We start from the raw sequence: 27,306 nt of genomic DNA, 5'->3' as shown, positions 1-27,306 counted from the left end.
TTGGAAGAAATTTGATTTAATTGCTCTTTTGAAATAAGATTTTTCTTTTTCTTTTTTGCTTCTTAATTTCCAGAATGCTCAGACAATGTATTTTATGCTGGGAGAAAACTCCAGCAAAGTGTGGATGAAACTACTGGAGAGTCAACAACTTTAGAGGAAACTACATCGTATATGTATGTTGAAACCACTACAGGTAGTGAAACAACACAAAGAACTAGCTCAATATCAGTGCAGAATTCTGAGACAACCGCAGCTGAAACAACTATTGTAGATGAGACTGTTGAAGACGGTCAATCGTCAACTTCAGAGACTATAACCCAATTAGAAACAACTCTATCTGCAAATGTTTCTAGTAGTGTCATATTTGAAACCAAATCTAGTCTTAGTACTTTGCAAGAAACACCTGAGTCAGTTACAAGTGAACCTCTAACCTTTGAAGGAACATCAAATGCAATTTCAACTTCAGGATTGACAATACCTAGGCTTAGTACTGAAGCAGAAACAACAGACTCAGTAACAAGTGAATCATTGACCTCTGATGTAACATCAAGTGCTATTTCTACATCGGGATCGACAACTTCTAGTCTTAGTACTCAAGCAGAAACAACTGAGGTTGCAACAATTGAATCATTGACACTTGAAGTAACATCAAAGGTGATTCCAACTTCAGGATTCACAACTCCCATTGTGAGTACTGTATCAGAAACAACTGAGTCAGCTACAAGTGAATTATTGACTTCTGAAGTAACATCAAAAGCTATTTCTACATCAGAAGCGATAATTTCTAGTCTTAGTAACCAAGCAGAAACAACTGAGTCAGCAACAAGCAAATTGTTGACGTCTGGTGTAACATCAAGGGCTATTTCTACATCAGGAACTATAACTTCTGGTCTCAGTACTCAAGCAGAAACAACTGAGGTTGCAACAAGTGAATCATTGTCTTCTGAAGTAACATCAAATGATATTTCTATATCAGGAACTATAACTTCTAGTCTTAGTACTCAAGCAGAAACAACTGAGGTTGCAACAAGTGAATCATTGACACTTGAAGTAACATCAAAGGTGATTCCAACTTCAGGATTCACAACTCCCATTGTGAGTACTGTATCAGAAACAACTGAGTCAGCTACAAGTGAATTATTGACTTCTGAAGTAACATCAAAAGCTATTTCTACATCAGAAGCGATAATTTCTAGTCTTAGTAACCAAGCAGAAACAACTGAGTCAGCAACAAGCGAATTGTTGACGTCTGGTGTAACATCAAGGGCTATTTCTACATCAGGAACTATAACTTCTGGTCTCAGTACTCAAGCAGAAACAACTGAGGTTGCAACAAGTGAATCATTGTCTTCTGAAGTAACATCAAATGATATTTCTATATCAGGAACTATAACTTCTAGTCTTAGTACTCAAGCAGAAACAACTGAGGTTGCAACAAGTGAATCATTGACACTTGAAGTAACATCAAAGGCAATTCCAACTTCAGGATTGACAACATATAGTCTTAGTACTCAAGCAGAAACAACTGAGGTTGCAACAAGTGAATATCTAACACCTGAAGTAACATCAAAGGCCATTTCTACATCAGGATTGACAACTTCTAGTCTTAGTACTCAAGCAGAAACAACTGAGGTTGCAACAAGTGAATATCTGACACCTGAAGTAACATCAAAGGCAATTTTTACATCAGGATCTACAACTTCTAGTCTTAGTACTCAAGCAGAAACAACTGAGGTTGCAACAATTGAATCACTGACCTTTGATGTAACATCAAACGCTATTTCTTCATCAGGAACTATAACTTATGGTCTTGGTACTCAAGCACATACAACTGAGTCAGCAGCTAATCTTAGTGTGAGTACAGAAGGGGAAACAAATGAGTCATCAACAAGTGAATCACTTACTTCTGATGTAACATCAAATGCTATTTCATCTTTGGGATCCACTACTCCTAGTGTGAGTACTGCAGGAGGAACAAGTGAGTCAGCAGCAAGTGAATCTATTAGTACTGAAGTAACATTAAAGTCAATTTCAACTTCTGGATTCACAACATTGAGCACTGGAGCAGAAACAACCTGGTTAGCTACAAGTGAATCATTGACTTCTGAAGTAACATCAAAGGCTATTTCTACATCAGGATTGACAACATCTAGTCTTAGTACTCAAGCAGAGACAACTGAGGTTGCAACAAGTGAATATCTGACACCTAAAGTAACATCAAAGTCAATTACAACTTCAGGATTCACAACATCGAGATTGAGCACTACAGATCTGACAACCTCTTATATTAGTACTGAAGCAGACACCACTGAATCAGAAACAAGTGAATCATTGACCTTTGATGTAACATCAAAGGCTATTTCTACATCAGGATTGACAACATCTAGTCCTAGTACTCAAGCAGAGACAACTGAGGTTGCAACAAGTGAATATCTGACACCTGAAGTAACATCAAAGGCCATTTCTACATCAGGATCGACAACTTCTAGTCTTAGTACTCAAGCAGAAACAACTGAGATTGCAACAAGTGAATCATTGACCTCTGATGTAACATCAAACACTATTTCTTCATCAGGAACTATAACTTCTGGTCTTAGTACTCAAGCAGAAACAACTGAGTCAGCAACAAGTGAATCACTGACCTCTGATGTAACATCAAATGCTATTTCTACATCACGATCCACTAATCCTGGTGTGAGTACTGCAGGAGGAACAACTGAGTCAGCAGCAAGTGAATCTTTTAGTACTGAAGTAACATCAAAGTCAATTTCAACTTACGGATTCACAACATCGAGCACTGGAACAGAAATAACTGAGTTAGCTACAAGTGAATCATTGACTTTTGAAGTTTCAACTACAGATCTGACAACCTATAATCATAGTACTGAAGCAGACATCACTGAATCAGAAACAAGTGAATCATTGACCTCTGATGTAACATCAGAGGACATTTCTACATCAGGATCGACAACTTCTAGTCTTAGTACTCAAACAGAAACAACTGAGGTTGCATCAAGTGAATCACTGACACTTAAAATAACATCAAAGGCAATTCCAACTTCAGGATTCACAACTCCCATTGTGAGTACTGTAGCAGAAACAACTGAGTTAGCAACAAGTGAACCATTGACCTCTGATGGAACATCAAAGGCTATTTCTACATCAGGAACTCTAATTTCTAGTCTTAGTACCCAAGCAGAAACAACTGTGTCAGCAACAAGAGAATCACTGTCCTCCGATGTTACATCAAATGCTATTTCAACTTCGGGATCCACTAATCCTAGTGTGAGTACTGCAGGAGAAACAACTGAGTCAGCAACAATTGAATCACTGACTTCTGATGTAACATCAAATGCTATTTCTACATCAGAAACTATAACTTCTAGTCTTAGTACTCAAGCAGAAACAACTGAGGTTGCAACAAGTGAATCACTGACCTCTGATGTAACATCAAGTGCTATTTCTACATCACGATCCACTAATCCTAGTGAGAGTACTGCAGGAGGAACAACTGAGTCAGCAGCAAGTGAATCTTTTAGTACTGTAGTAACATCAAAGGCTATTTCTACATCAGGATTGACAACATCTAGTCTTAGTACTCAAGCAGAGATAACTGAGGTTGCAACAAGTGAATATCTGACACCTGAAGTAACATCAAAGGCCATATCTACATCAGGATCGACAACTTCTAGTCTTAGTACTCAAGCAGAAACAACTGAGATTGCAACAAGTGAATCATTGACCTCTGATGTAACATCAAATGCTATTTCTTCATCAGGAACTATAACTTCTGGTCTTAGTACTCAAGCAGAAACAACTGAGTCAGAAACAAGTGAATCACCGGCCTCTGATGTAACATCAAATGCCTTTTCTACATCACAATCCACTAATCCTGGTGTGAGTACAGAAGGAGAAACCACTGAGTCAGCAACAAGTGAATCTCTTACATCTGATGTAACATCAAATGCTATTTCAACTTCGGGATCCACTACTTCTAGTGTGAGTACTGCAGGACGAACAACCGAGTTAGCTACAAGTGAATCATTGACTTCTGAAGTAACATCAAAGGCTCTTTCTACATCAGGATTGACAACATCTAGCCTTAGTTCTCAAGCAGAGACAACTGAGGTTGCAACAAGTGAATATCTGACACCTGAAGTAGCATCAAAGTCAATTACAACTTCAGGATTCACAACATCGGGATTGAGCACTGGAGCAGAAACAACTGAGTCAGCTACAAGTAAATCATTGACTTTTGAAGTTTCAACTACAGATCTGACAAACTCTAATCTTAGTACTGAAGCAGACACCACTAAATCAGAAACAAGTCAATTATTGACCTCTGATGTAACATCAAATGCTATTTCTTCATCAGGAACTATAACTTCTGGTCTTAGTACTCAAGCAGAAACAACTGAGTCAGCAACAAGTGAATCACTGACCTCTGATGTAACATCAAATGCCTTTTCTACATCACAATCCACTAATCCTGGTGTGAGTACAGAAGGAGAAACAACTGAGTCAGCAACAAGTGAATCGCTTACATCTGATGTAACATCAAATGCTATTTCAACTTCGGGATCCACTACTTCTAGTGTGAGTACTGCAGGACGAACAACCGAGTTAGCTACAAGTGAATCATTGACTTCTGAAGTAACATCAAAGGCTCTTTCTACATCAGGATTGACAACATCTAGCCTTAGTTCTCAAGCAGAGACAACTGAGGTAGCATCAAAGTCAATTACAACTTCAGGATTCACAACAGCGGGATTGAGCACTGGAGCAGAAACAACTGAGTCAGCTACAAGTAAATCATTGACTTTTGAAGTTTCAACTACAGATCTGACAAACTCTAATCTTAGTACTGAAGCAGACACCACTGAATCAGAAACAAGTGAATCATTGACCTCTGATGTAACATCAAAGGACATTTCTACATCAGGATCGACAACTTCTAGTCTTAGTACTCAAACGGAAACAACTGAGGTTGCATCAAGTGAATCACTGACACTTGAAGTAACATCAAAGGCAATTCCAACTTTAGGATTCACAACTCCCATTGTGAGTACTGTAGCAGAAACAACTGAGTCAGCTACAAGTGAATCAGTAACCTCTGATGGAACATCAAAGGCTATTTCTACATCAGGAATGATAATTTCTAGTCTTAGTACCCAAGCAGAAACAACTTTGTCAGCAACAAGTGAATCACTGTCCTCCGATGTAACATCAAATGCCTTTTCTACATCACGATCCACTAATCGTGGTGTGAGTACAGAAGGAGAAACAACTGCGTCAGGAACAAGTGAATCCCTTACATCTGATGTAACATCAAATGCTATTTCAACTTCGGGATCCACTACTCTTAGTGTGAGTACTGCAGGACGAACAACTGAGTCAGCAGCAAGTGAATCTTTTACTACTGTAGTAACATCAAAGTCAATTTCTGGATTCACAACATCGAGATTGAGCACTGGAGCAGAAACAACTGACCCTGCAACAAGTGAATCATTGTCTTCTGAAATAACATCAAATGCTATTTCTACATCAGGAACTATAACTTCTGGTCTAAGTACTCAAGCAGAAACAACTGAGTCAGCAACAACTGAATCACTGACCTCTGATGTAATATCAAATGCTATTTCTACATCACAATCCATGAATCCTCGTGTGAGTACAAAAGGAGAAACAACTGAGTCAGCAACAAGTGAATCTTTTAGTACTGAAGTAACATCAAAGTCAATTTCAACTTCTGGATTCACAACATCGAGATTGAGCACTGGAGCTGAAACAAGTGAGTCAGCTACAAGTAAATCATTGACGTTTGAAGTAACGTCAAAGGCTGTTTCAACATCAGGATCGACTGCTTCTAGTCTTAGTACTGAAGCAGAAACAACTAAGGTTGCAACAAGTGAATCATCGACTTCTGAAGTAACATCAAAATTCATTTCATCTGCAGAAACCGCAATTGTGAGTACTGTAGCAGAAACAGCCAAGTCAGTAACAAGTGAATTATTGACCTATGATGTTACATCAAAGGATATTTCTACATCAGAACTGACAACACTTAGGCTTAGTTCTGAAGCAGAAACAACTGAGTCACCAACTAGTGAATTAGTTACTTTTGAAGGAACATCAAAAGCCATTTCAACTTCAGGATTGACAAGTCCAAGTACTGAACCAGAAACAACTGAATCAGGAACAAGTGAATCATTGACTTCTGAAATAACTTCAAATGCAATTTCAACTTCAGGATTGTCTACCCCTACTCTGAGCTCTGCAGCAGAAACAACTTATCCAACAACAAGTGAATCATTGACTTCTAAAGTAACACCAGATGCCATTTCAACTACAGGATTATCAACGCCTACTCTGAGCACTGCAGCAGAAACAACCGATTCAGCAACAAGTGAATCATTTACTTTCAAATTAACATCAGGGTTTGTTTCGACTTTAGGATTTACAACCCCTAATCTTAGCACTAAAGCAGAAACAACTGAGTCAGCAACAAGTGAATTGTTGACTTCTGAAGGAACATCAAATGCCATTTCAACTTCAGGATTGGAAACTCCAAGTATAACTACTGAAGTAGAAAAAACTGAGTTGGCAACAAGTAAATCATTGACCTCTGATATAACATCAAAGTATATTTCTACACCAGAATTGACCTCTATATTGAGCAATGGAGCAGAGACAACTGAATCAGCTACAATTGAATCATTAACTTCTGAGGTAACATCAAAGGTTGTTTCAACTTCAGGATTGTCGACCCCTAATCTTAGTACTGAAGCAAAAACAACTGGGTCAGCAGCAAGTGAATCATTGACTTCTGAAGGAACATCGAAGTCCATTTCAACTTCAGGAATGTCAACTCTAAGTCTAAGTACTGAAGCTGAAACAACTGACTCGACAAGTGAATTGTTGACTTCTGAAGGAACATCAAAGGCCATTTCAACTTCAGGATCAGCAACTGCAAGTGTAAGTACGGAAGCAGAAGCAACTGAGTCAGTTACGAGTGAATCATTGACTTCTGAAGTAACATCTAAGGAAATTTCAATTCCAGGATCTACAACTTCTATATTGAGCACTGGAGCAGAAACAACTGAGTCAGCAACAAGTTATTCATTATCTTCTGAAGTAACATCTAAGGCCATTTCTCCAGGATTGACAACCCCTAATTTCAGTACTGGAGCAGAAACATCTGAGTCAGCAACAAGTGAATCACTGAATTCTGAAGTAACATCAAAAGCAATTTATACTTCAGGTTTGACAACCCCTTATGTTAGTACTAATGCAGAAACAACTGAGTTTGCAACCACTGAATCATTGATGTCTGATATAACATCCAGTGACATATCTGCAACAGGATCTACAACTAATAGCACTGCAGCAGAAACAACTAATTCAGCAACAAGTGATTTCTTTACCTCTAGAGTAACCCCTAATCAAAGTGCTGAAGCAGAAACAACAGAGCCAGTAACAAGTGAATCATTGACTTCTGAAGTTACATCAGAGGCCTTTTCAACTTCAGGATCCTCAACTCGAAGTATAAGTACTGAAGCAGAAACAACTGAGCCAGCTGCAAGTGATTCATTGACTTTTGAGGTCACTTCAAAGTCTCTTTCGACTTCAGGTTTGACATCCTCAATATTGAGCACTAGAGCAGAATCCACTGAATCAGTAACAATGCAAAGGTCCACATCCAATGTCTCTTCAGCTGCTCCTTTGATATCAGTTGTTGCAACAAGCAGACTCTCAACACAGGAAGAATCAACTGAACTGGGAACAACTGATGGGATCAGTACAAGTGGGATTTCAACTGAAAGATTCACATCTAATGTGATTTCAACTGCTCCTTTGACATCAGATGATACCACCAGTAGGCTCACAACAATTGAAGAATCAACTGAATCGATAACAACAGATAGGTTCACTTCTGATGTCACTTCATCTGCTCCTTTGACAACAGATGTTGCAACAAGTCAATTCACAACTCCTGGAGAATCAACTGAATCAGGGTCAACTATAGGGTTTACAACTGGTGCAACTTCAACTGCAGCTTCTACACCAGTTATCACTAACAGTGATATTGCAACGCAAGGAGAATCAACTGAGTCAGGGACAACAGAAAGGTTTGCCTCTGATGTCACTTCAACTGCTCCTTTAACATCAGATGTTGCGACTAATGGATTCACAACTCCAAAAGAATCAACTAAATCAGTGACAACTAAAATGTTTACTTCAGATGTCACATCAGCTGCTCCTTTGACATCAGATTTTTCCACCAGTGGGTTTGCAAATCCGGAGGAATCAACTGAATCAGGAATGACTGAGAGGTTCACAACTGGTACGATTTCAACTGCAGCTTCTACACCAGTTATCACTACCAGTAGAATTACAACACAGGAAGAATTAACTGAATCGATAACAACAGAAAAGTTTAGCTCTGATGTCACTTCAACTGCTATTTTGACATCAGATGCTACCGCAAGCACACTCTTAACAATGGATGAATCAACTGAATCCGAAACAACTGAAAGATTCACATCTGATATTATTTCCACTGCTCCTTTGACAACAGATATTACTTCAAGAGGATTCACAACTCTTGAACAATCAACTGAATCTGGAACGACTGTAGGGTTTTCAAGTGGTGCAATTTCAACTGCAGCTTCTACACCAGTTATCACTACTAGTGGAAATACAACACCTTTAGAATCAACTGAATCAACAACTGAGAGATTCACCCCTGATGTCACTTCCGCTGCTCCTTTGACTTCAGATATTACAACAAGTGGATATACAACTCTTGAAGAATCAACTGAATCAGGAACAACAGAAAGGTTCACATCTGATGTGAATTCAACTGCACCTTTGACATCAGATATTACTACAAGAGGATTCACAACTTCTGAAGAATCAACTGAATCAGGAACAACTGTGGGGCTTACAACTGTTGTAAATTCATCTGCAGCTTCTTCCCCAATTATTACTACCACTGACATTACAATGCCTGTAGAATCAACTCAATCAGGGACAACTGAAAGATTTACCTCTGAAGTTACTTCATCTGCTCCTTTGACATCAGATATTTCGACCAGTGGGTTCACAACACAGGACAAATCAACTGAATCAATAACAACAGAAATGTTCACCTCTCAAGTCACTTCATCTGCTCCTTTAACATCAGATGTTGCGACCAGTCAATTCACAGCTCCTGGAGAATCAACTGAATCAGGAACAACTGAAAGATTGACCTATGATGTAAGTTCAACTGCAGCTCCTGCACCAGTTATCACTACCAGTGGAATAACAACATTTGTAGAATCAACTGAGTCAGGAACAACTGAATGGTCAACCTCTGATGTCACTTCTACATCAGATGTTACTACAAATGGATTCACAACTTCTGAAGAATCAACTGAATCAGGAACAACGGAAAGTTTCACTTCTGATGTCACTTCAATTGCTCCTTTGACATCAGATATTATGTCCAGTGGGTTCACATCACAGGAAGAATCAACTAAATCAATAACAACAGAAAGGTTCACCTCTGATGTCACTTCGACTGCTCCTTTGACATCAGATATTACAAATGGATTCTCAAGTCCTGAAGAATCGACTGAGTCAGGAACAACCGAAAGTTTCACCTCTGATGTCACTTCAACTGCTCCTTTGACATCAGATGTTGTGACCAGTGGATTTACAACTTCTGAAGAATCAACTGAATCAGGAACAACTATAGGGTTTACAATTGATGTGACTTCAACTGCAGCTTCTGCACCAGTTATCAGTACCAGTGGAATAACAACACCTGTAGAGTCAACTGAATCAGGGACAACTGAAAGGTTTACTTCTGATGTCACTTCAACTGCTCCTTTGACATCTGATGTTATGACCAGTGGGTTCACAACACAGGAAGAATCAACTAAATCAATAACAACTGAAAGGTTCACCTCTGATGTCACTTCAACTGCAGCTTCTACACCAGTTATCACTACCAGTGGAATAACAAGACCTGTAGAGTCAACTGAATCAGGGACAACTGAAAGGTTTACTTCTGATGTCACTTCAACTTCTCCTTTGACATCGGATATTATGACCAGTGGATTCACAACACAGGAAGAATCAACTAAATCAATAACGACAGAAAGGTTCACCTCTGATGTCGTTTCAACTGCAGCTTCTTCACCAGTTATCACTACCAGTGGAATAACAACACCTGTAGAATCCACTGAATCAGGGACAACAGAAATGTTCACCTCTGAAGTAACTTCATCTGCTCCTTTGACATCAGATGTTGTGACCAGCGGGTTAACAACTCCTAGAGAGTCAACTGAATCAGGAACAACTGAAAGATTCACCTCTGATGTCACTTTGACTGCTCCTTTGACATCAGATATTACAAATGGATTCTCAAGTCCTGAAGAATCGACTGAGTCAGGAACAACCGAAAGTTTCACCTCTGATGTCACTTCAACTGCTCCTTTGACATCAGATGTTGTGACCAGTAGATTCACAACTTCTGAAGATTCAACTGAATCAGGATCAACTATAGGGTTTACAACTGATGTGACTTCGACTGCAGCTTCTGCACCAGTTATCATTACCAGTGGAATAACAACACCTGTAGAGTCAACTGAATCAGGGACAACTGAAAGGTTTACTTCTGATGTAACTTCAACTGCTCCTGTGACATCTGATGTTATGACCAGTGGGTTCATAACACAGGAAGAATCAACTAAATCAATAACAACTGAAAGGTTTACTTCTGATGTCACTTCAACTGCTCCTTTTACATCAGACGTTGCCACTAGTGGAATTATAACACCTGTAGAATCCACTGAGTCAGGAACTACTGAACGATTTACCTCTGATGTCACTTCAACTGCTCCTTTGGCATCAGACGTTACCACTAGTGGGCTCGTATCACAGGAAGAATCAACTGAATCGATAACAACAGAAAGGTTCACCTCTGATGTCGTTTCAACTGCAGCTTCTTCACCAGTTATCACTACCAGTGGAATAACAACACCTGTAGAATCCACTGAATCAGGGACAACAGAAATGTTAACCTCTGAAGTAACTTCATCTGCTCCTTTGACATCAGTTGTTGTGACCAGCGGGTTAACAACTCCTAGAGAGTCAACTGAATCAGGAACAACTGAAAGATTCACCTCTGATGTCACTTTGACTGCTCCTTTGACATCAGATATTACAAATGGATTCTCAAGTCCTGAAGAATCGACTGAGTCAGGAACAACTGAAAGTTTCACCTCTGATGTCACTTCAACTGCTTCTTTGACATCAGATATTGTGACCAGTAGATTCACAACTTCTGAAGAACCAACTGAATCAGGAACAACTATAGGGTTTACAACTGATGTGACTTCAACTGCAGCTTCTGCACCAGTTATCACTACCAGTGGAATAACAACACCTGTAGAGTCAACTGAATCAGTGACAACAGAAAGATTCACCTCTGATATCACTTCAACTGCTCCTTTTACATCAGACGTTGCCACTAGTGGAATTATAACACCTGTAGAATCCACTGAGTCAGGAACTACTGAACGATTTACCACTGATGTCACTTCAACTGTTCCTTTGGCATCAGACGTTGCCACTAGTGGGCTCGTATCACAGGAAGAATCAACTGAATTGATAACAACAGAAATGTTCTCCTCTGAAGTAACTTCATCTGCTACTTTGACATCAGATGTTGTGACCAGCAGGTTCACAACTCCTAGAGAGTCAACTGAATCAGGAACAACTGAAAGATTCACCTCTGATGTCACATTGACTGTTCCTTTGACATCAGATATTACAAATGGATTCTCAAGTCCTGAAGAATCGACTGGGTCAGGAACAACTGAAAGTTTCACCTCTGATGTCACTCCAACTGCTCCTTTGACATCAGATGTCGTGACCAGTGGATTCACAACTTCTGAAGAACCAACTGAATCAGGAACAACTATAGGGTTTACAACTGATGTAACTTCAACTGCAGCTTCCGCACCAGTTATCAGTACCAGTGGAATAACAACACCTGTAGAGTCAACTGAATCAGGGCCAACTGAAAGGTTTACTTCTGATGTCACTTCAACTTCTCCTTTGACATCGGATATTATGACCAGTGGGTTCACAACACAGGAAGAATCAACCAAATCAATAACAAGAGATATATTCACCTCTGATGTCACTTCAACTGCTCCTTTTACATCAGATGTTATGACCAGTGGGTCCACAACACAGGAAGTATCCACTGAATCAATAACGACAGAAAGGTTCACCTCTAATGTCGTTTCAACTGCAGCTTCTTCACCAGTTATCACTACCAGTGGAATAACAACACCTGTAGAATCCACTGAATCAGGGACAACAGAAATGTTCACCTCTGAAGTAACATCATCTGCTCCTTTGACATCAGATGTTGTGACCAGCGGGTTAACAACTCCTAGAGAGTCAACTGAATCAGGAACAACTGAAAGATTCACCTCTGATGTCACTTTGACTGCTCCTTTGACATCAGATATTACAAATGGATTCTCAAGTCCTGAAGAATCGACTGAGTCAGGAACAACCGAAAGTTTCACCTCTGATGTCACTTCAACTGCTCCTTTGACATCAGATGTTGTGACCAGTAGATTCACAACTTCTGAAGATTCAACTGAATCAGGATCAACTATAGGGTTTACAACTGATGTGACTTCAACTGCAGCTTCTGCACCAGTTATCACTACCAGTGGAATAACAACACCTGTAGAGTCAACTGAATCAGGGACAACTGAAAGGTTTACTTCTGATGTCACTTCAACTGCTCCTTTTACATCAGAAGTTGCCACTAGTGGGCTCGTATCACAGGAAGAATCAACTGAATCGTTAACCACAGAAATGTTCACCTCTGAAGTAACTTCAACTTCTCCTTTGACATCAGATGTTGTGACCAGTGGATTCACAACTTCTGAAGAATCAACTGAATCAGGAACAACTGAAAGATTCACCTCTGATGTCACATTGACTGTTCCTTTGACATCAGATATTACAAATGGATTCTCAAGTCCTGAAGAATCGACTGAGTCAGGAACAACTGAAAGTTTCACCTCTGATGTCACTTCAACTGCTCCTTTGACATCAGATGTTGTGACTAGTGGATTCACAACTTCTGAAGAACCAACTGAATCAGGAACAACTATAGGGTTTACAACTGATGTAACTTCAACTGCAGCTTCCGCACCAGTTATCAGTACCAGTGGAATAACAACACCTGTAGAGTCAACTGAATCAGGGACAACTGAAAGGTTTACTTCTGATGTCACTTCAACTTCTCCTTTGACATCGGATATTATGACCAGTGGGTTCACAACACGGGAAGAATCAACCAAATCAATAACAAGAGATATATTCACCTCTGATGTCACTTCAACTGCTCCTTTTACATCAGATGTTATGACCAGTGGGTCCACAACACAGGAAGTATCCACTGAATCAATAACGACAGAAAGGTTCACCTCTAATGTTGTTTCAACTGCAGCTTCTTCACCAGTTATCACTACCAGTGGAATAACAACACCTGTAGAATCCACTGAATCAGGGACAACAGAAATGTTCACCTCTGAAGTAACTTCATCTGCTCCTTTGACATCAGATGTTGCGACCAGCGGGTTAACAACTCCTAGAGAGTCAACTGAATCAGGAACAACTGAAAGATTCACCTCTGATGTCACTTTGACTACTCCTTTGAGATCAGATATTACAAACGGATTCTCAAGTCCTGAAGAATCGACTGAGTCAGGAACAACCGAAAGTTTCACCTCTGATGTCACTTCAACTGCTCCTTTGACATCTGATGTTATGACCAGTGGGTTCACAACACCTGTAGAATCCACTGAATCAGGGACAACACAAAGATTCACCTCTGATGTCACTTCAACTGCTCCTTTTACATCAGACATTGCCACTAGTGGGCTCGTATCACAGGAAGAATCAACTGAATCGTTAACCACAGAAATGTTCACCTCTGAAGTAACTTCAACTTCTCCTTTGACATCAGATGTTGTGACCAGTGGATTCACAACTTCTGAAGAATCAACTGAATCTATAACCACGGAGAGATTCACCTCTGATGTCACTTCAACTGCTTCTTTGACATCAGATGTTATGAGCAGTCCGTCCACAACACATGAAGTATCCACTGAATCTATAACGACAGAAAGGTTCACCTCTGATGTCATTTCAACTGCAGCTTCTACACCATTTATCACTACCAGTGGAATAACAACACCTGTAGAATCAACTGAATCAGGGACAACTGAAAGGTTTACTTCTGATGTCACATCAACTGCTCCTTTGACATCTGATGTTATGACCAGTGGGTTCACAACACCTGTAGAATCCACTGAATCAGGGACAACTGAAAGATTCACCTCTGATATCACTTCAACTGCTCCTTTTACATCAGATGTTATGACCAGTGGGCCCACAACACAGGAAGTATCCACTGAATCAATAACTACAGAAATGTTCACCTCTGATGTCACTTCAACTGCTCCTTTGACATCAGATGTTGTGACTAGTGGATTCACAACTTCTGAAGAACCAACTGAATCAGGAACAACTATAGGGTTTACAACTGATGTAACTTCAACTGCAGCTTCCGCACCAGTTATCAGTACCAGTGGAATAACAACACCTGTAGAGTCAACTGAATCAGGGACAACTGAAAGGTTTACTTCTGATGTCACTTCAACTTCTCCTTTGACATCGGATATTATGACCAGTGGGTTCACAACACAGGAAGAATCAACCAAATCAATAACAAGAGATATATTCACCTCTGATGTCACTTCAACTGCTCCTTTTACATCAGATGTTATGACCAGTGGGTCCACAACACAGGAAGTATCCACTGAATCAATAACGACAGAAAGGTTCACCTCTAATGTCGTTTCAACTGCAGCTTCTTCACCAGTTATCACTACCAGTGGAATAACAACACCTGTAGAATCCACTGAATCAGGGACAACTGAAAGGTTTACTTCTGATGTCACATCAACTGCTCCTTTGAAATCTGATGTTATGACCAGTGGGTTCACAACACCTGTAGAATCCACTGAATCAGGGACAACTGAAAGATTCACCTCTGATATCACTTCAACTGCTCCTTTTACATCAGATGTTATGACCAATGGGCCCACAACACAGGAAGTATCCACTGAATCAATAACTACAGAAATGTTCACCTCTGATGTCATTTCAACTGCAGCTTCTACACCAGTTATCACTACCAGTGGAATAACAACACCTGTAGAATCCACTGAATCAGGGACAACAGAAATGTTCACCTCTGAAGTAACTTCATCTGATCCTTTGACATCAGATGTTGTGACCAGCGGGTTAACAACTCCTAGAGAGTCAACTGAATCAGGAACAACTGAAAGATTCACCTCTGATGTCACTTTGACTGCTCCTTTGACATCAGATATTACAAATGGATTCTCAAGTCCTGAAGAATCGACTGAGTCAGGAACAACCGAAAGTTTCACCTCTGATGTCTCTTCAACTGCTCCTTTGACATCAGATGTTGTGACCAGTAGATTCACAACTTCTGAAGATTCAACTGAATCAGGATCAACTATAGGGTTTACAACTGATGTGACTTCAACTGCAGCTTCTGCACCAGTTATCACTACCAGTGGAATAACAACACCTGTAGAGTCAACTGAATCAGGGACAACTGAAAGGTTTACTTCTGATGTCACTTCAACTGCTCCTTTTACATCAGACATTGCCACTAGTGGGCTCGTATCACAGGAAGAATCAACTGAATCGTTAACCACAGAAATGTTCACCTCTGAAGTAACTTCAACTTCTCCTTTGACATCAGATGTTGTGACCAGTGGATTCACAACTTCTGAAGAATCAACTGAATCAATAACCACGGAGAGATTCACCTCTGATGTCACTTCAACTGCTCCTTTGACATCAGATGTTGTGACTAGTGGATTCACAACTTCTGAAGAACCAACTGAATCAGGAACAACTATAGGGTTTACAACTGATGTAACTTCAACTGCAGCTTCCGCACCAGTTATCAGTACCAGTGGAATAACAACACCTGTAGAGTCAACTGAATCAGGGACAACTGAAAGGTTTACTTCTGATGTCACTTCAACTTCTCCTTTGACATCGGATATTATGACCAGTGGGTTCACAACACAGGAAGAATCAACCAAATCAATAACAAGAGATATATTCACCTCTGATGTCACTTCAACTGCTCCTTTTACATCAGATGTTATGACCAGTGGGTCCACAACACAGGAAGTATCCACTGAATCAATAACGACAGAAAGGTTCACCTCTAATGTCGTTTCAACTGCAGCTTCTTCACCAGTTATCACTACCAGTGGAATAACAACACCTGTAGAATCCACTGAATCAGGGACAACAGAAATGTTCACCTCTGAAGTAACTTCATCTGCTCCTTTGACATCAGATGTTGTGACCAGCGGGTTAACAACTCCTAGAGAGTCAACTGAATCAGGAACAACTGAAAGATTCACCTCTGATGTCACTTTGACTACTCCTTTGACATCAGATATTACAAACGGATTCTCAAGTCCTGAAGAATCGACTGAGTCAGGAACAACCGAAAGTTTCACCTCTGATGTCACTTCAACTGCTCCTTTGACATCTGATGTTATGACCAGTGGGTTCACAACACCTGTAGAATCCACTGAATCAGGGACAACAGAAAGATTCACCTCTGATGTCACTTCAACTGCTCCTTTTACATCAGACATTGCCACTAGTGGGCTCGTATCACAGGAAGAATCAACTGAATCGTTAACCACAGAAATGTTCACCTCTGAAGTAACTTCAACTTCTCCTTTGACATCAGATGTTGTGACCAGTGGATTCACAACTTCTGAAGAATCAACTGAATCAATAACCACGGAGAGATTCACCTCTGATGTCACTTCAACTGCTTCTTTGACATCAGATGTTATGAGCAGTCCGTCCACAACACATGAAGTATCCACTGAATCTATAACGACAGAAAGGTTCACCTCTGATGTCATTTCAACTGCAGCTTCTACACCATTTATCACTACCAGTGGAATAACAACACCTGTAGAATCAACTGAATCAGGGACAACTGAAAGGTTTACTTCTGATGTCACATCAACTGCTCCTTTAACATCTGATGTTATGACCAGTGGGTTCACAACACCTGTAGAATCCACTGAATCAGGGACAACTGAAAGATTCACCTCTGATATCACTTCAACTGCTCCTTTTACATCAGATGTTATGACCAGTGGGCCCACAACACAGGAAGTATCCACTGAATCAATAACTACAGAAATGTTCACCTCTGATGTCATTTCAACTGCAGCTTCTACACCAGTTATCACTACCAGTGGAATAACAACACCTGTAGAATCCACTGAATCAGGGACAACAGAAATGTTCACCTCTGAAGTAACTTCATCTGCTCCTTTGACATCAGATGTTGTGACCAGCGGGTTAACAACTCCTAGAGAGTCAACTGAATCAGGAACAACTGAAAGATTCACCTCTGATGTCACTTCAGCTGCTCCTTTGACATCAGATATTACAAATGGATTCTCAAGTCCTGAAGAATCGACTGAGTCAGGAACAACAGAAAGTTTCACCTCTGATGTCTCTTCAACTGCTCCTTTGACATCAGATGTTGTGACCAGTAGATTCACAACTTCTGAAGATTCAACTGAATCAGGATCAACTATAGGGTTTACAACTGATGTGACTTCAACTGCAGCTTCTGCACCAGTTATCACTACCAGTGGAATAACAACACCTGTAGAGTCAACTGAATCAGGGACAACTGAAAGGTTTACTTCTGATGTAACTTTAACTGCTCCTTTGACATCTGATGTTATGACCAGTGGGTTCATAACACAGGAAGAATCAACTAAATCAATATCAACTGAAAGGTTTACTTCTGATGTCACTTCAACTGCTCCTTTTACATCAGACATTGCCACTAGTGGGCTTGTATCACAGGAAGAATCAACTGAATCGTTAACCACAGAAATGTTCACCTCTGAAGTAACTTCAACTTCTCCTTTGACATCAGATGTTGTGACCAGTGGATTCACAACTTCTGAAGAATCAACTGAATCAATAACCACGGAGAGATTCACCTCTGATGTCACTTCAACTGCTTCTTTGACATCAGATGTTATGAGCAGTCCGTCCACAACACATGAAGTATCCACTGAATCTATAACGACAGAAAGGTTCACCTCTGATGTCATTTCAACTGCAGCTTCTACACCATTTATCACTACCAGTGGAATAACAACTCCTGTAGAATCAACTGAATCAGGGACAACTGAAAGGTTTACTTCTGATGTCACATCAACTGCTCCTTTGAAATCTGATGTTATGACCAGTGGGTTCACAACACCTGTAGAATCCACTGAATCAGGGACAACTGAAAGATTCACCTCTGATATCACTTCAACTGCTCCTTTTACATCAGATGTTATGACCAGTGGGTCCACAACACAGGAAGTATCCACTGAATCAATAACTACAGAAATGTTCACCTCTGAAGTAAGTTCATCTGCCCCTTTGACATCAGATGTTGTGACCAGTGGATTCACAACTTCTGAAGATTCAACTGAATCAGGATCAACTACAGGGTTTAGAACTGATGTAACTTTAACTGCAGCTTCTGCACCAGTTATCACTACCAGTGGAATAACAACACCTGTAGAGTCAACTGAATCAGGGACAACTGAAAGGTTTACTTCTGATTTAACTTCAACTGCTCCTTTGACATATGATGTTATGACCAGTGGGTTCACAACACAGGAAGAATCAACTAAATCAATAACAACTGAAAGGATTACCTCAGATTTCATGTCAACTGCTCCTTTGACATCTGATGTTATGACCAGTGGGTTCACAACACAGGAAGAATCAACTGAATCAGTGACAATTGACAGGTTTACTTCTGATGTCACTTCAACTTCTCCTTTGACATCAGATGTTATGACCAGTGGATTCACAACTTCTGAAGAATCAACTGAATCAGGAACAACTATGGGGTTTACAACTGATGTGACTTCAACTGCAGCTTCTGCACCAGTTATCACTACCAGTGGAATAACAACACCTGTAGAATCAACTGAATCAGGGACAACTGAAAGGTTTACTTCTGATGTCACATCAACTGCTCCTTTGACATCTGATGTTATGACCAGTGGGTTCACAACACAGGAAGAATCAACTAAATCAATAACAACTGAAAGGATAACCTCCGATTTCATGTCAACTGCTCCTTTGACATCTGATGTTATGACCAGTGGGTTCACAACACAGGAAGAATCAACTGAATCAATAAAAACGGAGAGATTCACCTCTGATGTCTCTTCAACTGCTCCTTTGACATCAGATGTTGTGACCAGTGGATTCACAACTTCTGAAGAATCAACTGAATCAGGAACAATTATGAGGTTTACAACTGATGTGACTTCAACTGCAGCTTCTGCACCAGTAATCACTACCAGTGGAATAACAACACTTGTAGAGTCAACTGAATCAGGGACAATTGACAGGTTTACTTCTGATGTCACTTCAACTTCTCCTTTGACATCAGATGTTATTACCAGTGGATTCACAACACAGGAAGAATTAACTAAATCAATTATAACAGAAAGGTTCACCTCTGATGTCATTTCAACTGCAGCTTCTACATTAGTTATCACGACCAGTGGAATAAAAACACCTGTAAAGTCAACTGAATCAGGGACAACTGAAAGGTTTACTTCTGATGTCACTTCAACTTCTCCTTTGACATCTGATATTATGACCAGTGGATTCACAACACAGGAAGAATCAACTAAATCAATAACAACAGAAAGGTTCACCTCTGATGTCACCACTGATGTCATTTCAACTGCAGCTTCTACATCAGTTATCACGACCAGTGGAATAACAACACCTATAGAGTCAACTGAATCAGGGACAACTGAAAGGTTTACTTCTGATGTCACTTCAATTGCTCCTTTGACATCAGACGTTGCCACTAGTGGGCTCGTATCACAGGAAGAATCAACTGAATCGATAACAACAGAAATTTTCACCTCTGAAGTAACTTCATCTCCTACTTTGATATCAGATGTTGTGACCACTGGGTTCACAACTGCTAGAGAGTCAACTGAATCAGGAACAACTGAAAGATTCACCTCTGATGTCACTTTGACTGCTCATTTGACATCAGATATTATTACAAATGGATTCTCAAGTCCTGAAGAATCGACTGAGTCAGGAACAACTGTAAGTTTCACCTCTGATATCACTTCAACTGCTCCTTTGACAACAGATGTTGTGACCAGTGGATTCACAACTTCTGAAGATCTAACTGAATCAGGAACAACTATAGGGTTTGCAACTGATTTGACTTCAACTGCAACTTCTGCACCAGTTATCACTACCAGTGGAATAACAACACCTGTAGAATCAACTGAATCAGTGACAACAGAAAGATTCACCTCTGATATCACTTCAACTGCTCCTTTTACATCAGATGTTATGACCAGTGGGTCCACAACACAGGAAGTATCCACTGAATCAATAAAAACAGAAAGGTTCACCTCTGATGTCATTTCAACTGCAGCTTCTACACCAGTTATCACTACCAGTGGAATAACAACACCTGTAGAATCGACTGAGTCAGGAACAACTGTAAGTTTCACCTCTGATATCACTTCAACTGCTCCTTTGACATCAGATGTTGTGACCAGTGGATTCACAACTTCTGAAGAACCAACTGAATCAGGAACAACTATAGGGTTTGCAACTGATTTGACTTCAACTGCAACTTCTGCACCAGTTATCACTACCAGTGGAATAACAACACCTGTAGAATCGACTGAGTCAGGAACAACTGAAAGATTCACCTCTGATATCACTTCAACTGCTTCTTTTACATCAGATGTTATGACCAGTGGGTCCACAACACAGGAAGTATCCACTGAATTAATAAAAACAGAAAGGTTCACCTCTGATGTCATTTCAACTGCAGCTTCTACACCAGTTATCACTACCAGTGGAATAACAACACCTGTAGAATCAACTGAATCAGGAAAAACTGAAAGGTTTACTTCTAATGTCACTTCAAATGCTCCTTTGACATCAGATGTTGTGACCAGTGGGTTCACAACACAGGAAGAATCAACTATATCAATAACAACAGAAAGGTTCACCTCTGATTTCACATCTGATGTCATTTCAACTGCAGCTTCTACACAAGTTATCACTACCAGTGCAATTACAACACCTGTAGAATCCACTGAATCAGGGACAACAGAACTGTTCACCTCTGAAGTAACTTCATCTGCTCCTTTGACATCAGATGTTGTGACCAGCGGGTTAACAACTCCTAGAGAGTCAATTGAACCAGGAACAACTGAAAGGTTTACCTCTGATGTCACTTCAACTGCTCCTTTTACATCTGATATTATGACTAGTGGGTCCACAACACAGAAAGTATCCACTGAATCAATAACAACGGAGAGGTTCACCTCTGATGTCACTTCAACTGCAGCTTCTACACAAGTTATCACTACCAGTGCAATTACAACACCTGTAGAATCCACTGAATCAGGGACAACAGAACTGTTCACCTCTGAAGTAACTTCATCTGCTCCTTTGACATCAGATGTTGTGACCAGCGGGTTAACAGCTCCTAGAGAGTCAACTGAATCAGGAACAACCGAAAGTTTCACCTCTGATGTCACTTCAACTGCTCCTTTGACATCAGATGTTGTGACCAGTGGATTAACAACTTCTAAAGAATCAACTGAATCAGGAACAACTATGGTGTTTACAACTGAAGTGACTTCAAGTGCAGCTTCTGCACCAGTTATCACTACCAGTGGAATTACAACACCTGTAGAATCCACTGAATCAGGGACAACTGAAAGGTTTATCTCTGATGTCACTTCAACTGCTCCTTTTACATCTGATATTATGACCAGTGGGTCCACAACACAGAAAGTATCCACTGAATCAAGAACAACAGAAAGGTTCACCTCTGATGTCACTTCAACTTCAGCTTCTACACCAGTAATCACTACACGTGGGATTACAACACCTGTAGAATCCACTGAATTAGGGACAACTGAAAGGTTTACCTCTGATGTCACTTCAATTGTTCCTTTGACATCTGATGTTTTGACCAGTGGGTTTACATCACAGGAAGAATCAACTGAACCAATAACAACAAGAATGTCAACTTCTGATGCCACTTCAACTGCTCCTCTAACATCAGATGATGCTACCAGTGCATTCACAACTCTTGAAGAATCTACTGAATTAGAAACAATTGAAGGATTTACATCAGTTTTCACATCAATTGCACCTTTGTCCACAAAGTCAGAGTCAACAGAACCCCAAATTACTTCACTATCTACAGGCGACGTATCATCATCCAAGGAAACTGCAGGATTTACCACTCTGATATCAGGAATGTCTTCTGTGTCATCAGATACTTCAACAGTGGCTTTTTCTACAGAATCAGAGTCAACCAAATCCCAAACCACTGCAGGGTTTACAGCTGAAGTCTCAATAACCCAGGCAACCACAGCAATCACCACGCGGGTAACATCAAGTGCTCCTGTGTTATCAGATACTTCAACAGATGCTTTGTCTACAGAGTCAGAATCAACTGAATCCCAAACTACCGCAGGGTTTACAGCTGAAGTCTCATCAACTCAGGCAACCACAGGAATCACCATGCGGGTAACATCAAGTGCTCCTGTGTCATCAGATACTTCAACAAGGGCTTTGTCTACAGATTCAGAATCAACAGTGCCCCAGACCACTGCCGGGCTAACAGCTGAAGTCTCATCAACCCAATCAACTACAGGGTTTACCTCTAAGGTAACATCCGCTATTCCTGTGTCATCAGTTGCTTTAACAGATGCTTTGTCTACAAAATCAGAATCAACAGAATTCCAAAGTACTGCTGGATTCACATCAGATTTTACTTTTGGATTAGTTACTACTGATAAATCAATATCAGAGCAAATGTCGACTGGTAGTCTGACATCTGACCTTACAACAGACACCAAAAGTACAGTATCCGACACAACAGAATCTCAAACTACAATAGAATTGTTATCAACTGTTTCTCAAACTAATAGTGTGTCAGATACACCTCTAAGTACAGGAAAAGGAACCTCAAGAGATGTAACTACTGTAGAATCAACATCAGAGGTTCCAACCTCTGTAAAGCATTCAACAAGAAGTCAGAATACTGAAGACTTTACCATAGGGGATACATCAGGGCTCCCTGTTACCACAGATTTTACAAGCATTAGCTCTAATACTGGAGCAGGAAAAACAGAATCCCAAACTACTAAACAATTCCCAACAATGACAGACGAGAATGAAACTACCAGAAAACAAACCACCCTATCTATGTCTAGCACTCAATCAACAATGGAATCAAGTACTGACAATAAGTTTTCAACACATCAGGGATCCACTGTGAAGGCTTCCACTTTTGAAGGGTCCACCTTAAGTCTAACGACCACTGAGCAGCGCACAACTCAAACTCAGACTACAACCCCATCAGCTATGCTGTCCACAGAGTTTAGTACAGAAGAAATTACTGATGAAGCAACAACCTTGCAAACAACTGTTGACATGGCTTCAACATCACTCTTTCCCACTTCTAAAATATCAACTACTACGGACACAAGGAGTACTCAGAAACAAACTAGTAGGATTACTCCAATGACTGAAGCTGTTTCAACAGTGGGAGAGACAACCATAAACCCTACCAGTGACCAGATGGTCACTACATTCATGATGTTCTCTTCTGATGAACCTGCATCTCTAACCAAAGGTCAAACAACAATGACCACAAGAATTACTGACCGGACTGTGACAACAATTTATCCTAAAGAAACCACAACACAAGCTTCTACTGTTGATTTAACCACAACCAAACCCACAACTACACCTGCAGAAACTACAGATGAAATTGAATCATCAACAGAACTTGCTAGTTCAGCTAAACCCACAACTGCCGTTGCTACTTCTGAAGGTACAAGTGCCCCCAGACTGACCTCTATGAGCACAGTGACTGGTCAATTAACCTCAGAGGAAACTACCATCAGTGATCAAACTACGACAATGGATGTCACAACTGAATTTTCTACAAGTGTAACAACTGGCAATATTACAATCCCTACACCGTCAACCCTTCCTACAACAGTAGATGTCTCAACAGAAATTTCCACTGCAGGTGCAACAACTGGAAATGTTACAACGCCAACTGTTTCAACACTGCTAACAAAAGTTGATGTGACAACAGAGGTTTCTACTGATGTTACATCAACTGGAAATGTTACAACTTCAACTGTTTCAACACTTCCAACAACCATTGATGTGACAACAGAGGTTTCTACAGCAGGTGCAACAACTGGAAATGTTACAACACCAACTGCTTCGACACTGCCAACAACAGTTGATGTGACGACAGAGGTTTCTACTGCAGGTGCAACTACTAAAGATGTTACAACTTCAACTGTTTCAACACTGCCAACAACATTTGATGTGACAACAGAGATTTCTACTGAAGTTACAACAACTGGAAATGTTACGGAACAGACTGTTTCAACTCTTTCGACACCTGTAGATATCTCAACAGAAGTTTCTACTAATGGTTTAACAACTGGAAATGTTACAACACCAACTGCTTCAACAGTTGATGTTACGACATATGTTTCTACTGAAGTTGTAACTGGGAACTTTACAACCCCAACTGTTTCAACACTGTCAACAACGTTTGATGTGACAACAGAAGTTTCTACTAGTAGTGTAACAACTGGAAATGTTACAACACCAACTGTTTCAACACTGCCAACAACAGATGATGTGACAACAGAGATTTCTACTGAAGTTACAACAACTGGAAATGTTACAACACAGACTGTTTCAACTCTTTCGACACCTGTAGATATCTCAACAGAAGTTTCTACTAATGGTTTAACAACTGGAAATGTTACAACACCAACTGCTTCAGCACTTCCTACAACAGTTGATGTTACGACATATGTTTCTACTGAAGTTGTAACTGGGAATGTTACAACCCCAACCGTTTCAACACTGCCAACAACGTTTGATGTGACAACAGAGGTTTCTACTAGTAGTGTAACAACTGGAAAAGTTACAACCCCAACTGTTTCAACACTGCCAACAACAGATGATGTGACAACAGAGGTTTCTACAGCAGGTGCAACAACTGGAAATGTTGCAACACCAACTCACTCAACACTTCCTACAACAGTTGATGTGACGAAAAAGGTTTCTACTGAAGCTGTAACAACTGGGATTGTTACAACACTGCCAACAACAGTTGATGTGACAACAGAAGTTTCTACAGCAGGTGCAACAACTGGGAATGTTACAACACCAACTGCTTCAGCACTTCCTACCACAGTGGTAATGACCACCATTGATGTAAGCACTAGGACACCAACAACAATCTCGGATACTACCCTGGATTCTGTCATCACTACTGAATCTAGGTCTTCATTTTCAGGTAATCCATTCTACAATTTTTTTTATTGCAAAATAGAGCTATGAAAAAATAACCTCAAAGTATATGCTCTCTGACATACTGTGTATGATTCTTTTGACCGTTCCATGTTTATTGATTTTTTTTATTTTAATCCTTATATTTGAATGAATAAGTAAGGTATTGAAGGCGATTTTTTTAAGAAAATGAATAATTTAACAGATTTATGTTGCTTATTATGATGAACAATTACATGGACATGTATGATAAGAAATTTATGAACCTAAAACAATGATTCCATGACCAGCTCCCCAACTATGTTGTTGATTTACTTAAATTTGTGCAAATACATCCATTTATCTGCATTAAAGTAATTTTGTCTGGTTTTGGGTTTAAATCTGTTTTCCTAGGCAACACGTAAACTATGATTAATAACTTTTAAATAGCAAAATTTATTTTGAATATATACCGTACATACTGCAAACATGCAGATGCAATTGTACATGTAACTTTGTGCAAACATGCTAGACACTGTAAACAGATTTAGATTTCCGCTATTTTAGGGCTTGGTTTCAATGAATATGCTTTCTTATGAATGTTTTTTTGTATTGTGATTATATTTTTTGGTTAAAATCTTTGATAATTTTTTCCATGAAATCTTGTGTTCTTCCAAAATTTAAGTAGTAATTTGTAATATCATGGAAAACTGAAGAGTTTAAACTACAATTACCATTCTATCATGATAAAAAGATCCCTCAAACTTCTGTCCTATAATGATTCTCTTTTCTAACAATGTCTTTCAATTCAAGGTGTGACTGCACATGCCTATGGTGACCCACACTTTTTGACCTTTGACACAAGGTCATACAACTTCCAGGGAGAATGTGAATATCTGCTTGCATCTGACTGCCTTGCCGACTCATCACGTTTCCGAGTTGTCATAAACAACGATAAATCAACTAACTTTCCTGACTATGCACAGGTTGTTGGAGTAGACGTGATTGTAGATGATATAGTAAGTATACCCTCCCTGTTAACATGAAATATTTTATTTAATCAATTAAGGCACCAAAATCTGTCTTGACGTAAGGTGATCATTCCATTATCCAAATCAAATACATGTATGACAAATACAAATATCAAAGTAAACAAAAAAGTGTCAAACGTCACCCACATTGACCCAAATGACAGGACAGTGTGGACGAGAGCCATCAAGGATATGAACAGTCCAACCCGCCCACAAAGTGGGAAAAATGGACTTTAAATACTCATGATAATGATGATGAAAGAACAAAAATCTGCATTTTGATGCTCGTCAACCAGATTTGTAATCCAAAAAGATCAAGAGATCATATATAAACCTATAAAGCAGATGGGACAACAGATTATTGAGAATCGGTCATCAGTTGCGTTTAGCTTACAAGCAGCATTATGGAGCGTTGTGGCCCAGTGGATTAGTCTTCTGACTTTGAAACAGAGGGTCGTGGTTTCAAATCCCAGCCATGGCATAAATTGTTTTAGCAAGAAATTCATCCACATTGTGCTGCACTCAACCCAGGTGAGATGAATGGGTACCTGGCAGGAATTTATTCCTTGAAATGCCACCGTGCTGTAAAAGGCTGCAGGGCTAAAGCCAGGGTAATAATATCCAATTGAGCGCATAGGGACGCATTTGGCGGTGATATGCACTATAATTATGAGCATGTTGGTATAATTATTAT

The 27,306-nt window shown here is 39.9% G+C and overlaps 1 protein-coding gene across 1 annotated transcript in view; it reads left to right on the top strand.

The window, feature by feature from the left end:
- Window positions 1-27,306, top strand: part of LOC129277508 (mucin-3B-like) — a gene marked incomplete at its 5' end in the record, with an annotated part of 89,978 nt that overhangs the window by 8,999 nt on the left and 53,673 nt on the right. Inside the window, 3 exons of the mRNA XM_064110052.1 lie at window positions 74-13,960; window positions 14,051-25,609; window positions 26,395-26,600. Coding sequence (XP_063966122.1) covers window positions 74-13,960; window positions 14,051-25,609; window positions 26,395-26,600 — 25,652 coding nt within the window. The remainder of the gene's footprint in view (window positions 1-73; window positions 13,961-14,050; window positions 25,610-26,394; window positions 26,601-27,306) is intronic.

The sequence above is a fragment of the Lytechinus pictus genome, chromosome 15, assembly GCF_037042905.1.
Source record: "Lytechinus pictus isolate F3 Inbred chromosome 15, Lp3.0, whole genome shotgun sequence".
Classification (NCBI taxonomy): Eukaryota; Metazoa; Echinodermata; class Echinoidea; order Temnopleuroida; family Toxopneustidae; genus Lytechinus; species Lytechinus pictus.
This window is presented reverse-complemented; position numbering and strand designations above follow the sequence as displayed.